This window comes from Ranitomeya imitator, chromosome 1, assembly GCF_032444005.1.
Source record: "Ranitomeya imitator isolate aRanImi1 chromosome 1, aRanImi1.pri, whole genome shotgun sequence".
Classification (NCBI taxonomy): Eukaryota; Metazoa; Chordata; class Amphibia; order Anura; family Dendrobatidae; genus Ranitomeya; species Ranitomeya imitator.
Window position 1 is genome coordinate 99,877,279 of NC_091282.1, and position 15,834 is coordinate 99,893,112.

The 15,834-nt window shown below is 50.9% G+C and overlaps 1 protein-coding gene across 6 annotated transcripts in view; it reads left to right on the top strand.

Annotated features, from left to right (window-relative positions):
* KIF2A (kinesin family member 2A) overlaps positions 1-15,834 on the top strand; it is an 89,848-nt gene that overhangs the window by 25,440 nt on the left and 48,574 nt on the right. For 2 of the 6 annotated variants that reach the window (XM_069749199.1, XM_069749175.1), the window contains exons 2-5: positions 268-362; positions 13,188-13,307; positions 13,928-13,982; positions 14,962-15,027. In XM_069749199.1, coding sequence (XP_069605300.1) covers positions 268-362; positions 13,188-13,307; positions 13,928-13,982; positions 14,962-15,027 — 336 coding nt within the window. Of the gene's footprint in view, positions 1-267; positions 363-13,187; positions 13,308-13,927; positions 13,983-14,961; positions 15,085-15,834 lie in introns of all 6 variants that reach the window. The other 4 variants (XM_069749157.1, XM_069749193.1, XM_069749168.1 and 1 more) reach the window with 3 other exon arrangements.

Here is a 15,834-nt window from a genome sequence, read left to right on the forward strand (position 1 = left end):
TGGACTCATCCCCCTATTAAATTTGTTGCTAAATTACCTGTCTGAAATGGACAAACCCATTGGACTTGAATCTTTAAACTGAAGTTTTCCTTTCCATTCACATCCGAAGCTAAGTTCAGAGTTCCACCTGTACAAAGTAGTAAATCAGGACCGTGGGGTATTTACACAGGATGACCACTGTCATGGACTTCTGCACCGCTTGAAATATCTGGCTCAGTTTCTAATTTTGGCATTTTTCATTAAACGAGCTCCAATTTATTTTCTTAGGTCGAATTCATCAAGCCATGGTGACGTCTCTGAATGAAGACAGCGAGAGCATCACTGTCGAGTGGATTGAAAATGGGGACACTAAAGGAAAAGAGGTAACGCTGCCATTTTTGGGCAATTATGTTTCACTACAGTAGTGCGCCAAGATAAGACTGGGTTCATATTGTGTTAATAGCAGCCCGTTAAACACATACATTAACGGGCTGCTGTTAACGCAAGTGCCGTTATGGCAGCCCGCTAGCGCAGATAGAGCATCTGCTAGCTCTATCTGCGCTAGCGGTGACGGACCCGGAAACGCTGCAGCCCGCATCTCAGGGTCCGTCACTCAATAATGGCACATGGCTAGCGCACGCCCATTGTGGGCATGTGCTAGTGATGTGTCCGACGTTGCATTCAATGGCGGCGTTACCGGACTACGTTACACCGCGGTCTAACGGACGCTAGGAACGCAATGTGTACCCAGCCTAATAGTTTACTTTTTTTCCTACTGCATGAGGCTGTGTGCCCACGATCCGAAAGTAGCAGCGTTTTGGATGCAGCACATTTTCGCTGGATCCAAAACGCTGTGTTCTATTGAATGCAGTTAAATCCGCATGTGTTCACTGATCCGTGTTTATTTACCGCATCCAAATACGTTCTATTGGTGAAATTTCATTTGCAGAGACTAGCGTCTCCTCAAGAGAAATAGACATGCTGTGGATCTGAAAGACTCACCTCATGTCAGTGTCCGCGGGAGATCCGCATCGTGGGCATGTGATTTCTAGAAGTCCCATCCACTATGCTGTATCATCTGGCCGCTGCGGTTTTGATGTTGCATAAAAACACGGCGTCAATACCTTCAGCAATTCGTGATCAAGGGCATGCACCCTTGTCTTGCTTAGCATCTACTTTTCAGTGTTTTGCATCTTGTGGTCCGATCAGATCTATCTTACTGCTAATATTATTATGCATTGTCCGTTAATCTATAAAGGTACAGTCCTGAACTAGCATGTGAAACCAACATTTCAAGACCTGTCCTGGATCAAACCTTGTGGATTTGGAAATCATTTGATGATTAATTTTATTCCCACCAGCTGACAAATCCAGCCTGCTCCATCTCTACATATGGTGAGGAAGTGGCAGACCACCCCTCATATGCAGAGGGGGTACACAATGTAATCCGATCCTGCATCGGCCTCTTTTACCAGTGCTGCTGCTCATATGTCACTTACTGCTATCACCGTACATAACGCAGCAGTGTGGGAAGGATAAACTGCGCTGTGAGTACTCTGTGGCTGTGGATTTCTTTTGTTACTATTTGCTGCTGATTCTGGGGGTGTGATGGTTTCTTGCCTTGTTTTTAGTATTGTAAAGGGAGTTTTCTGTGACTACGGGGAAGTGAGGAGCCTGGTATGACTACAGGAGATGAAGAGCCAGGTGTGACTACTGGGAAAGTGAGCGGAGGGACCAGGTGTGACTACACAAGAGGAAGAGCCAGGTGTGACAACGTGGAAGTGAGAGGAGAGGCCAGATGTGACTACTGGGGAAGTGAGAGGAGGGACCAGGTGTGACAACTGGGGAAGAGAGAGGAGGGGACAGGTGTTTCTACTGGGGAAGTGAGAGGAGGGGCCAGGTGTGACTACTGGGGAAGTGAGAGGAGGGGCCAGGTGTGACTACTGGGGAAGTGAGAGGAGGGGCCAGCTGTGACTACTGGGGAAGAGAGAGGAGGGGCCAGCTGTGACTACTGGGGAAGAGAGAGGAGGGGCCAGGTGTGACTACTGGGGAAGAGAGAGGAGGGGCCAGGTGTGACTACTGGGGAAGAGAGAGGAGGGGCCAGGTGTGACTACTGGGGAAGTGAGAGGAGGGGCCAGCTGTGACTACTGGGGAAGAGAGAGGAGGGGCCAGCTGTGACTACTGGGGAAGAGAGAGGAGGGGCCAGGTGTGACTACTGGGGAAGAGAGAGGAGGGGCCAGGTGTGACTACTGGGGAAGTGAGAGGAGGGGCCAGCTGTGACTACTGGGGAAGAGAGAGGAGGGGCCAGCTGTGACTACTGGGGAAGAGAGAGGAGGGGCCAGGTGTGACTACTGGGGAAGAGAGAGGAGGGGCCAGGTGTGACTACTGGGGAAGAGAGAGGAGGGGCCAGCTGTGACTACTGGGGAAGTGAGAGGAGAGGCCAGATGTGACTACTGGGGAAGTGAGAGGAGGGGACAGGTGTTTCTACTGGGGAAGTGAGAGGAGGGGCCAGGTGTGACTACTGGGGAAGTGAGAGGAGGGGCCAGGTGTGACTACTGGGGAAGTGAGAGGAGGGGCCAGCTGTGACTACTGGGGAAGTGAGAGGAGGGGCCAGCTGTGACTACTGGGGAAGAGAGAGGAGGGGCCAGGTGTGACTACTGGGAAAGAGAGAGGAGGGGCCAGGTGTGACTACTGGGGAAGTGAGAGGAGGGGCCAGGTGTGACTACTGGGGAAGTGAGAGGAGGGGCCAGCTGTGACTACTGGGGAAGAGAGAGGAGGGGCCAGGTGTGACTACTGGGGAAGAGAGAGGAGGGGCCAGGTGTGACTACTGGGGAAGTGAGGAGGGGCCAGCTGTGACTACTGGGGAAGTGAGGAGGGGCCAGCTGTGACTACTGGGGAAGTGAGGAGGGGCCAGCTGTGACTACTGGGGAAGTGAGGAGGGGCCAGCTGTGACTACTGGGGAAGTGAGAGGAGGGGCCAGGTGTGACTACTGGGGAAGTGAGAGGAGGGGCCAGGTGTGACTACTGGGGAAGTGAGAGGAGGGGCCAGGTGTGACTACTGGGGAAGTGAGAGGAGGGGCCAGATGTGACTACTGGGGAAGAGAGAGGAGGGGCCAGCTGTGACTACTGGGGAAGAGAGAGGAGGGGCCAGCTGTGACTACTGGGGAAGAGAGAGGAGGGGCCAGGTGTGACTACTGGGGAAGTGAGGAGGGGCCAGCTGTGACTACTGGGGAAGTGAGAGGAGGGGCCAGGTGTGACTACTGGGGAAGTGAGAGGAGGGGCCAGGTGTGACTACTGGGGAAGTGAGAGGAGGGGCCTTAGCTCATATACGATTTTTGTGACAGATTCCTTTTAGGCTGTGTGCACACGTTGCGGTTTTTTCGCATTCGCGGTTTTTCCCGATAAAAACGCTATAAAACCGCAAAAAAAAAAACGCATACAATAAGCATCCCATCATTTAGAATTAATTCTGCATGTTTTGTGCACATGATGCGTTTTTTTCCCGCGAAAAAACCGCATCGCGGTAAAAACCGCAGCATGTTCATTAATTTTCCTTTTTTTTTTTGCGGATTTCCCACTCCAAAATGCATTGGGAAGTGTCTGGAAAAAAAGTGGCAAAATCGCGGCAAAAACGCATGCGGTTTTCTTGCGGATTTCTTGCAGAAAATGTCCGGAATTCTCAGGAATTTTCTGCAAGAAATCCTGAACGTGTGCACATAGCCTAAGGTTTCAGCATATTTTTTTTAATTTCCTTGGCATTTTACATTTCATATTTTCAAAATAGTTTTTTTGTTGAGAAAAATACCTATACGAGTGAAAAACAATTCATGGATTCCATAATTGTAATTTTAGGTCCATAAACCTGCTCGGACAGTACTGCGGATAGTCAGTGTGTGTTATGTGTACATTCAGGCTATGTTCACACATTGCGGTTTTTACCGCGGAACCGCGGCGATTTTGCAGCTGCGGGTCCGCAGCAGTTTCCATAGCGTTTACAGTAACATGTAAACCCTATGGAAACCGCAAACCGCTGTGCACATGCTGCGGGAAAAACCACGCGGGAACGCAGCGGTTTACAACCCGCAGCATGTCACTTCTTTGTGCAGAATTGCAGCGATTCTGCACCCATAGAAATGCATTGATCCGCTTACTTCCCGCATGGGGCTGTGCCCACCTTGCGGGAAGTAAGAGCGAATAATGTGCGGGTGGTACCCGGGGGGGAGGAGAGGAGCCTCTCCTCCAGGCCCCGGGAACCATATTTGAGTAAAAAAAAAAAAAAAAAAAGAATTAAAATAAAAAATCATGATATACTCACCTCTGAAGTCTCAGCGCTGCACGCGGCCGTCCGGTCTCAGGTTTGCTATGCGACCAAGACCTGCGGTGACGTCGCGGTCACATGACCGTGACGTCACGAAGGTCCTGGTCGCACAGCATCTTTGGAACCGGACCGCCGCCTGCAGCGCCGAGGAGATCGGGACGTCAGAGGGTGAGTATATCATTATTTTTTTATTTTTAACATTACTATTGATGCTGCATATTGCTGCATATGCAGCATCAATAGTAGGGGTAAATCCCGCAGCGGAACCCGCAGGACAAACCGCGATAAATCTGCAGGGATAACTGCAGCGGGTTTGCCCTGCAGATTTATCAAATCCGCTGCGGGAGAACCCGCAGGGACAGGACGCAACGTGTGAACATAGCCTCAGTGATGGTGATGGATTAGTGGTGCAGATTCCTGGGGCGCCACCACTAAATGTGCGAACATGACGCCCCGCCATCTTGGTGCCGTACTGGTATTACGAGGCAATCCTGCTCCTTCCCCTATAATTGTAGCTGGGAATCCACCTCCATAAATAAACTACTCCCCAGAACCACCAGCTCTTTGTGTTTGTTACTTACCCTATGAACTTGCTTCCTACAGCGCGGAGATTATTCATGTCCTGCTCGTCTCCTGTGTGTCATACAGCAGATACAGCGGAAACAGAGGAGTAGACAAGTGAGCGGGGGATGCACTGTGTGTTTTACAGAAGAGTTGTCACTAAATTAATATTAATTAATACAAAATGTACCCCCTACAGAAAAATTAATTGCAGGTTTGGTTTTTGCAGGACGATTTGTATTTTTCACAAATGCATAGGAATCTTATTTTATGAGGGAGGCAAGATTCATTCTACGATTTAGACCATGTTGCATATAGGATGATGTTTTACGAGTCATGATTATGACGACACAAAACTTATATCCCATATATTGTTTCACATGTGGATCAGTCTAATGTCTTGTTTTTGGTTGAATGAGTTGTCGTTTTCATTGGGATACATTCAGACAGAGGGAGCATCCTGCTGTCCAACACCTTAGCTGCCTTGGCTGCCCTCGTCTGCGCCATCTAAGGTGTTACGGTTGGGATTTGCACTGTCTCCCGTACCGACAGTGGAGGATTATGTATTACTGCACTACTCCTGCTACTGATCTCATAGATGCACGGACAGCTCCCACATCATCGTCATGTTGGTTTTTTTTTTTTTTTAGATAACGTTAACATATAGTGATGCTTCTTTTTAATTCTGTGACATGTTGTATATTTTTGGACATCTCACCCATGCTGCATTTTGATAAAACCCCACTGTCCCCAATAAACGGCAACCTTGTGTTTCTAGGCTATCCAATGTTTCATTATAGACTTTAAGGAGACTGCCTTGTATGAAAGGTACTCCGACCCAAACCCACCAAATGGAGACTGCTTTATCTGGAGCTCCAGGTGAAGCAACAGCGAAACACTTCACATGATTGCAGTCACCATTAGGTGGGTATGAGTATTGTGGGACTGTTTGGGGGGGAGAATTGATTTGTTTCGCTCATTCTAAATCAGTTAATACATTTCTTATGTGATATGTTTAGTGAATCCTACATTGAGCAGGGGGTTGGGGATGAAGACCCTGGAGGTCCCATCCAACTCTAACATTCTATGATAATTTATGTGCAGTCTCTTTTGCTGCTGTACTTGTTACTTAATGGCGATTGCATTTTCTTTATCGCCTCTCATTGGGGGACACAGGAACCATGGTGTATGCTGCTGCCACTAGGAGGCTGACACTATGCAAATAAAAAAGTTAGCTCCTCCTCTGCAGTGTACACCCCACCGACTGGCATTATACTCTCCAGTTTAGCTTAGTGTCAGTAGGAGGTGGACACGGGTCTTTCATTAGACCCTTAACTACCTCAATGTGCGTCGTTTTTCTTTCAGGTTTTCGGATGGGATACAGGGTGAGCAGTCACACCTGTAGTCCCACATTATGGACTATGAGTACGGCGTGTACTGCCACCCCGTATCCTCATAGATCCCTATCCAGGACCAAGATCCTAGCACACAAGCGTGCTTAGAAGTCCGGTCCTGGCTCCGTCCCCCACCCACTCGCCCACCAGAGCCTGTCGGTTGTGGAGACGAGGACGTCCATCAGCTCCCTGGACGTCTCATCCCCCTTTCAAGGTTAGTACCAGCGTGGGATTTTTGAGGTAAGTATCCGGCGCCGCGGTTTCCCCCCATCCCTTCCTAGAGTTTCCTGGGGGTCTTACTAGGGGCTCCCATATCCCGGGTCGCTGCTTGCATGGATTCCCGCAGCACGACCTGGGCTTGCAGTTTTCTCTGCAGACCCTCTCTTACGGACGCGGGGCCGTTATAGGCTGCCGCGCCGTTTGCCTACCAGTGTGGGCTCCGCGTTTCTCCTCCTTCGATAGGGGCCACATCTTCTCCCCGCGGCGCACTGCCTCTGCGCCGCGGTTTTCCAGGGGGCACACAGGCGCTGCGGCCCTGTCGGGCCGGCGCGCCGCAGTTTTTGCCGGGGGCTTTCCGGCGCTGCCGCCTTGACAGGTCGGCTCGCCGCGTTTTCCGGGGCACTCAGGCGCTGCGGCCCTGACAGACCGGAGCGCCTCTTCTTCCTGCGGTGCGCTGCTCTGGTGCCGCAGGGGGCTTCTCGGCAGCAGGTTTCTCTAGCGGCGCAGCCTAGTAGGCTGCTGCGCCGCCTGTGTTTATGACGGCGCACCTTTCCAGCGCATCTTTCCGGCGCCGCGGTTATCCTCCTCAGCCGCCGGCTCCTACTTTAGGCCCCGGCTTCTCCCGGGGCCTACTTCCGGTTTGCGCGCTCCCTCTCTTCTGGTCTGCGGGCGGGCTTTTTTTCCCGCCCGACATATTTGTCCTGCCCACCGGCGCCTCCGTGGCTGGCTCCGCCCACTTCCTCCAGGGATTAGTCACTCTTCTGGTGTGCACTCTGCAGCAGCACCTGCTCAGCCCCGCACGTGTTTTTTACTGTGAGCTCAGCGATCTGCGCAGAACACGGCCCCTCAGGACAGGAGTTCTCAGCGGACTTGTGGGACATCTTCCAGGACCGGGTCCGTGAGTAGCTGCACTGCAGACTGACACCCTTCTCTGCCCCACTGTCCCCTAACCCACTGGCATCTTCAGGGATCTCTCAAAATGTCTTCTAAAGGGGGCCGCTCTCGTCCCCCTACTTCTTCATCTTCTGCCTTAGTCACGTACTTTGCATGTTCGTCCTGTAACAGCAAACTTCCCTCAGGTCAGTCCTCCCCGCTGTGTCAGTCCTGCAGCAACCCAATTGTTCCCACCGCCCAGGATCCTCCGGCTGTTCCGCCCGAGAGTGATCCCCCCCATCCCAGGCTGGGCCGCCTCTCTGTCCCAATCGGTGGCCGATTTAACACGGGTATCTCAAACCCTGGTGTCCGCGCTGGATCGGTTACCCCTGCAGACCCCTGCCGTGGCCAGCGGGTCGCAGGAACCGCCGCCCGAGACCTCCTTGCTAAGCTACAAAAGGTCCAGACAGGAACGTCGGTCTGAGTCCTCTTCGCGTTCCATCTCGCCGCACGGCCCTCCCCCGCGGTTGGTGTCCCACCGATCCTCCTCCCCTGAGTCAGGCGAGGCATTATCTGATGCGCCCTCAGAGGATATTTCGGAGCTGGATCCTAACCAGATCGCCACCATGAGTGAGACGGTCCAGAACCTCATTCGGGCTATAAACCAAACCTGTGGCATTCAGGATCCCTCTACGGAACCCGCAGATCAGGCGGTTTCGTTTAGACGGGCCAAACCACCTTCAAAATTTTTCGCTCCTCATCCTGAATTTGAGGAAATCCTGGCCAGAGAGAGAGAGAATCCAACCAGACGTTTTCAGAGGGGTAAACGCCTGGGGGTGTTGTATCCGTTTTCACCAGAACTTACCGCTAATTGGACGGTCTCTCCCTCGGTGGATCCCCCTGTTTCCAGGCTGTCCACCAACACGGTGCTTCCACTGTCCGGCGGAGCGTCTCTGAAGGATTCTAACGACAGAGTTATAGAATCCTTCGCGAAATCTGCCTTTGAAGCGGCTTCAGCAGCGCTATGTCCAGCCTTTGCTTCCACTTGGGCTTCAAAATCCATCTCAAAATGGGCCAAGGATCTACGGCGAGGTATCCTGGACGGGACACCTCCCGCGCAATTAGCGGAACTTGCCAACCAGATTTCTCACGCTGGTGAATACCTGGTTTCCGCCTCCCTGGATGTCGCGTCTTGTTCGGCTCAGGCTTCCAGCAATGCCGTTGCCATCCGCCGGACCGTTTGGCTCAAGGCCTGGCAGGCGGACTTGTCCTCCAAAAAGTCCCTCACTAGTCTGCCCTTCCAGGGTTCTCGTCTCTTTGGTTCCCAGCTGGACCAAATCATTAAGGACGCCACCGGGGGTACAAGTTCTCTTCTCCCCCAGGCTAAACCTCGCCGCCCTCCTCCTAGACGGCAGTTTCGCTCTTTTCGGCCTTTTCGTCGCTTCGCTGCATCAAACTCTTTTTCCCAGCAGCAGCAGAGGCCACAGGCACGTCAGGAGAAGAAGGCGGTGTCCTTCAGGCCCACTCCGTCCTGGCGTCCTCGCTATTCCCAGGGTAGATCGTCCAGGCCCAGGACTGGAAGATCCACCTCCGCATGACTCTCGGCAAGACTCCAGCCCAACTCCCAGGTTGGGGGGCCGTCTTCTCCGTTTCAGGGACGTCTGGATTTCCGCAGTAGAGGATGCATGGGTCAGGGAAGTTGTATCCTCTGGATACAAAATAGAGTTCGCCTCCCGACCCAGGGATCGTTTCTTCCAATCCCGTCCTCCAAGAGATCCCGCTCTAGTTCCAGGCTTCTTTGCAGCCATCGCTTCTCTGCTCAAATCCGGGGTAATCGTTCCCGTCCCAGAAAAGGAACGGTACACGGGTTTCTACTCGAACCTCTTTGTGGTACCGAAAAAAGACGGCAAGGTTCGTCCCATTCTGGACCTCAAATTGCTGAACAGGAGGGTTCGCCTGAGACACTTCAGGATGGAATCCCTTCGTTCAGTAATTGCTTCCATGGAGGCTCAGGAATTTCTATGCTCTATAGATATCCAGGACGCCTACCTACATGTTCCGATATTTCCCGGACATCACCGTTTCCTGCGCTTCGCAGTGCAACAAGATCATTTTCAGTTCGTCGCCCTGCCATTCGGTCTCGCAACCGCGCCAAGGGTGTTCACGAAAATCATAGCGGCGCTGATGGCCATCTTGAGAGTCAGAGGCTTGGTCCTGTTTCCATACCTCGACGACATCCTCATCAAGGCTCCGTCCTTTGCTCAGGCCCACGAAAGCCTGTCCATTGTTCTCGACACCTTATCCCGTTTCGGGTGGCTGGTCAACCGGAAGAAGTCCTGCCTTATTCCTTCTCAGCGCATCATCTTTCTGGGCATGCTTTTCGACACTCGTCAGTCCAGAGTCTTCCTTCCCAAGGACAAGAGATCCACCCTTTGTCGGGACATACGCTTGCTCCAGGGTCCTCGGCCTCCCTCCCTCCGATCGGCCATGAAGGTTCTGGGGAGGATGGTAGCTACCTTGGAAGCGATCCCCTTCGCCCAATTCCATTCTCGACCCCTTCAGCAAGCCATTCTGTCTCAGTGGGACAGGTCGGTCTTCTCCCTGGATCGGCCGATCAGACTCTCCTTTCGGGTCAAGCGGTCTCTCAACTGGTGGCTGACGTCACCTCTCATCTCCCAGGGCAGGTCCTTCCTTCCGGTTCACTGGCAGGTGGTGACAACGGACGCCAGCCTGATCGGCTGGGGTGCGGTTTTTCGCCACCTGACGGTTCAGGGCCGTTGGTCGCCGCAGGAGTCTTCTCTGCCGATCAACGTCCTCGAAATTCGGGCCATCTTTCTGTCCCTCCGCCATTGGGAAAGGATCCTCAGGGGCCTTCCAGTCCGGATCCAGACGGACAACGCCACGGCTGTGGCATATGTCAACCATCAGGGGGGGACTCGGAGCTCCTTGGCTCTTGCCGAGGTATCCAAGATCCTCCTTTGGGCAGAGGCAACGGTTCCGGTGATATCCGCGGTGCATATCCCCGGCGTGGAAATCTGGGCCGCCGACTTCCTCAGCCGCGAGGGTCTCGCAGCAGGGGAATGGTCCTTGCATCCGGAGGTCTTCCATCAGATTTGTCTTCGATGGGGAACTCCGGATGTGGATCTCACGGCGTCTCGAATCAACAGGAAGGTTCCGCAGTTCGTCTCCAGGTCCCGCGATCCTCTCGCAGTGGGCGTCGATGCTCTGGCCATTCCTTGGTCACAGTTCGAACTGCCCTACCTGTTCCCACCCCTTCCATTACTTCCCAAACTGCTGAAGAAGATCAAAGCGGAAGGGGTGCCGGTCATCCTGATCGCCCCGGATTGGCCCAGGAGAGCTTGGTTCGCGGAACTCGTCAACCTTCTCGCGGACGCTCCCTGGCGCCTTCCAGACAGGCCCGATCTGCTGTCCCAGGGTCCGATCTGCCACCCGAATTCTCGGTCGCTCAGTTTAACGGCGTGGCTGTTGAGACCGCGGTTCTAAGAGCGTCCGGCCTTTCGGACCGGGTGATTCACACCATGATTCAGGCTCGGAAGCCTTTGTCTTCCAGGATCTACTACCGCACCTGGAAGGCCTACTTCCGTTGGTGCGAGTCCAACCGCGTTCCGCCTATGGTTTTTTCCCTGCCTTCTCTTTTGGCCTTCCTTCAGGCAGGACTGGATTCGGGCCTGGCTCTTAGTTCCCTGAAGGGTCAGGTCTCTGCGCTTTCCATCCTCTTTCAGAAGACCTTGGCCTCTCGGCCACAGGTTAAGACCTTCTTTCAGGGGGTAGCCCACGCCGTCCCGCCGTACAGGGCCCCTGTGGAGGCATGGGACCTAAACCTGGTACTGGACGTTTTGAAGGTTTCTCCCTTTGAACCTCTTAGGGAGATTCCTCTATCAGTTTTATCTTGGAAGGTGGCCTTTCTTGTGGCCATCACGTCCATTCGCCGCGTTTCCGAGCTGGCGGCACTGTCTTGCCGCCCTCCGTTTTTGGTCATTCACCAGGACAAGGTGGTCTTCCGACCCCCACCTTCTTTTCTTCCTAAGGTGGTTTCCACCTTCCACCTCAACGAGGACATCGTTCTACCTTCCTTTTGTCCAGCTCCGACTCATCCTCTGGAGCGATCGTTGCACAAGCTAGACCTCGTCAGGGCAGTGAGGATTTATCTGGATAGAACATCCTCTTTCCGGAAGACGGATTCCTTTTTCATCATTCCTGATGGCACGCGCAGAGGCCAGCCGGCTTCTAAAGCGACTATTGCTCGATGGATCAGAGTGGCAATTTTGGAGGCTTACCGGGTCAAGAACAGAGTGCCCCCTCCTGGGATTAAGGCTCACTCTACCCGGGCAGTCGGCGCCTCCTGGGCGGTGCACCACAGGGCTTCCGCCCTACAGCTTTGCAAAGCGGCAACTTGGTCTTCCATCCACACGTTCGCCAAATTTTACAAGGTCCATACCTACGCATCGGCGGACGCCAGCCTAGGCAGAAGGATCCTGCAGGCGGCAGTGGTGAGTCCTCTGACCTGATGGAAGTCTGTTTTTCCCGCCCTTGGGACTGCTTTGGGACGTCCCATGGTTCCTGTGTCCCCCAATGAGAGGCGATAAAGAAAACAGGATTTTTGGTTGCTTACCGTAAAATCTGTTTCTTGAAGCCTCCATTGGGGGACACAGCTCCCTCCCAATGTTTTTCTGTTGTTATCTGTTCTATGACTGTTCTCACGTTACAGTTCTCAAGTTTGTGTTTATGGTTTTCAACCTTGTTTCATTATCTCCTACTGCTTTCTCACTAACTGAAGAGTATAATGCCAGTCGGTGGGGTGTACACTGCAGAGGAGGAGCTAACTTTTTTATTTGCATAGTGTCAGCCTCCTAGTGGCAGCAGCATACACCCCATGGTTCCTGTGTCCCCCAATGGAGGCTTCAAGAAACAGATTTTACAGTAAGCAACCAAAAATCCTGTTTTTTTGTGTGTGTTTTTTGGAGGGTGGGTGGGTTGCTCAGTGTCAAAATTAACTCAATTTACCCGCTGCCTCTGGTGATGTCCCATCTAGACTCCATGACCTCTTCAGCTAATCACTGGGCTCTGTGGTGATACCTGTATAGTTGGCACTACAACTGCTGCCGTCATGTGCATTTTAGCCGTGATGTCACCGCTGCTGCCTGTCTACATAGACCAGGGCGAGTGGCGGTAAGCAGCGCTGTGGAGTCGGAGTCATGGAAATTGGGGAGTCGGAGGTTTGGCTTACCGACTCCACAGCCCTGGCGGTAAGGCAGCGCTGGAGCTGCGCTGTGTGATTAAAGCTTGTTTTGTTATTTTTACACTGGCGAGTGAAAATAATTCAGGAAAACTCCTCTAAATAGTTTGTCCTGGGTTTTATCAACCACCTTATGTTGACAAATCTAATAAGGTAATAACCATGACACCTGTCAAAAATTTTATCTCGCAGGATATATATATATATATATATATATATATATATATATATATATATATATATATATATATATATATATATATATATATATATATATACATACATATATATATATATATATATATATATATATATATATATATATATATATATATATATATATATATATATATACACACACACACAGCGTATATATTTTGTATGCTGTATAGCCATCTATATGGCGCTGACTGATGCTTGTAATGCCTTTTCATTCGCCTGTGGCTTGAGTAGCCGTATTACCCAGTTCATGGCAGCTTGTACATTTCTAGAATAGATGTGTTGCAAGAAATGTACATTTTTTTAGGTGTCTGATTTCAGTGACTGTAATGGATTGGTTAATAATATATTCCTTTATTTTTTCAAAGATTGATTTGGAGAGTATATTCTCACTCAATCCTGATCTGGCCCCTGATGAAGAAATTGACCCTGGTCCTGAAATGCCTCCTCCCCCTACTCCAACAACAAAAGTTAACAAAATTGTGAAGGTTAGTTGCGTAACTAAATGAAAACTAAGTGTCCTGGAGCTTCCGTTCCCTCCTGCCATTGTCTTACCTGCTCTGATATAAAAACCCATCTCTATTTTAATTGTATGTAGTTTGACAGATGCACAAGGACCCGCCCCATCTCCCTGTAGGCGGGCGAGGGCCCGGCCCCAGCTCCCTGTAGGCGGGCGAGGACCCTCCCCCACTACTGACAGATCGGTGCGCTGCTCCTCCATCTGAGCATGCATGTGTTCTGTGTCCGGAGATGCGAGTGAGCCGATGTCGGGCACATATGACTGCAGCTTATTTCCAAAGAAAACAAAAAGATTGGGCATTTGAATGCAACTTACCCAATTGTCCTCTCTCCCAACATCATCTGTCAGCATTGGCCACCATTATCATTAGATGTCCAGCAGATCCTGCTGATATTGGTGTGTTTGGGTAACTTTACTGTGTGTGTATGTTACCCACCAGCAGTTCTTCATAGATATAAGGGAGGTGCTAATAGGGCACAGTATGCTATTGGAAAAAAAAAGGTGGCAAAGAAAATTATGTATTTTGCCCCAAAAGTTGCACCAACCACCCACTTTTTTTTCTTCTCAACATTTTTTTCTCTTTGATAGAATCGGCGCACGGTGGCTCCAGCGAAGAACGAAACACCTGCAAAGGACAATAGAGGTAAGATTGGCGCTTGCTGCGGCTTCCATGTTTTCCACTATTCCATGTCTGCCGCCATCTCTGCTGATGTCAGGGAGCAAAATTACCCATGCAAGTCTGAGTCCATGAAAATCAGGGACAACCCACGGATGGAATCTGTGTGTAATCTCTATGCTGTCCGTGATTAACATTGTGATGTGTAGAAGAAACTTTTTACAATTTTTTTTTTTTTCCATATGTAAAAATCACTGAAACAATGGTAAACTGTTAGTAACTGAAACGCTGATGAAAATCACTGATACCACTCAGACAGTTTTGTATATATGCTAAAAATCACTGACGGCCGGCCTTGGGTCAGAAATCTGCGGTCAATCTATGTGACTGCAGACTTGTGAATCCTCACATCTTGCTCATCATGAAGGTTCTTCGGTGCCTGCAACGAGCGCTCATCTGACCTCGGTTAGACTATTTTCATACATGTGGCCACATTCCAACTAGACTGTATCTGGCCTCGCTCAGTCTAGTAGGCATGTGACCGCATGTATGCAAATCACATACTTGCAGTCACACTCCCACCACATGTGAGGATTCACATAGTGACTGCAGACTTGTAACCTAAGGCCGAATAACCCCTTTAAGTGAAAATTTGCTGTTCGCTGGAACATCACTGATCCCTGAATGGGGCTCTGCAATTTTGCATCTGAATTGAGTATTTGCACCACTTTATTTCTCTCATATGGGGCAGCTCGCAGCGCTTGGATATCTCGGGCGGTCCCATAAACAATGGCAGAGCAGTGGTACGGATGCTTCGCCACCGCTCCGTTCTTTGGAATGGTGGTGGGATCCCCAGCAATCCAATCTGCTAGTTGTCACCTAACCCCTTGGATAAGTAATTACTGACGATCTGAGTACAAAACCCTGCTTCTCTTACATGGAGTTATTCACGAATTGTCATTGTCCGCTGAGTCTAATTCTTGTTTTTTTTTAATCTCCCTTTCAGCAGTCGTTTCAGCCCGGGCACGGCCAACCCAACCCGTAGAACCGCCGGCCTCTGCACAGCAGAATGGTAGTGTTTCAGATATATCTCCAGATCAACCTGGAAAAAAGGACTTTGGCCCTCCTTGTATGTAACATATGTCTAGGATTGCTTCATATTCTATGTGCACTTTCCCACACGCTGCCTAGAAGCCATAAGCACTCAGTGTTAGTATCGCACCCGACGGCGGACTCATGGGACCATGCCTACAGGAGCATCTCTAGCGCTTTTTATCTTTTTTTTTTTTAGTTCTTTTTTTACGTGAATCCCCATATGTGCGCACTCATTTGCATGCAAATATTGTCCTTTTTTCTTTTGCATGTAACATTTCTTTGAGCTTCCGTAGTCCTTGTTATTGGGACCATGCACATTACCATCTGCCGGGAGCCATGGCTACTGACAATGCTTTGTATTGCTCTCTGTATTATCCCGGTAGTGATTTTAAGATGGTGCGTGTTGCTTAAAGCACCACTCCAGCGTGTTTTTTTTTTGTATTTCAGTGCTGGAGTGGTGCTGCTAATCTAATTTACCCTGACCATCATCTGCACTCCCAGTGAGCATGTGCGGCGGTCAGTGCAGCTAAACGGCCGCTCCGTCATGGTTTAGCTGCAGGTTTTCATAATTGGCTAACCACTAATTATACGTGGCAGGTTTATACAAAGCTGACTATCAGCATAACGTGTGTCAGAGTTTCATTGCCGGAAAATAAGCCTCTGCCTGTAGTGGTTTATATAGAAGGCCGCCGCAGCGTAATCCTCGATGTGACAGCCACCTCTGAATAGGCGGCTGACGGTGTCGGTGTGCGAGACGCCAACTCGGCAGTGAGGATATCCCTAT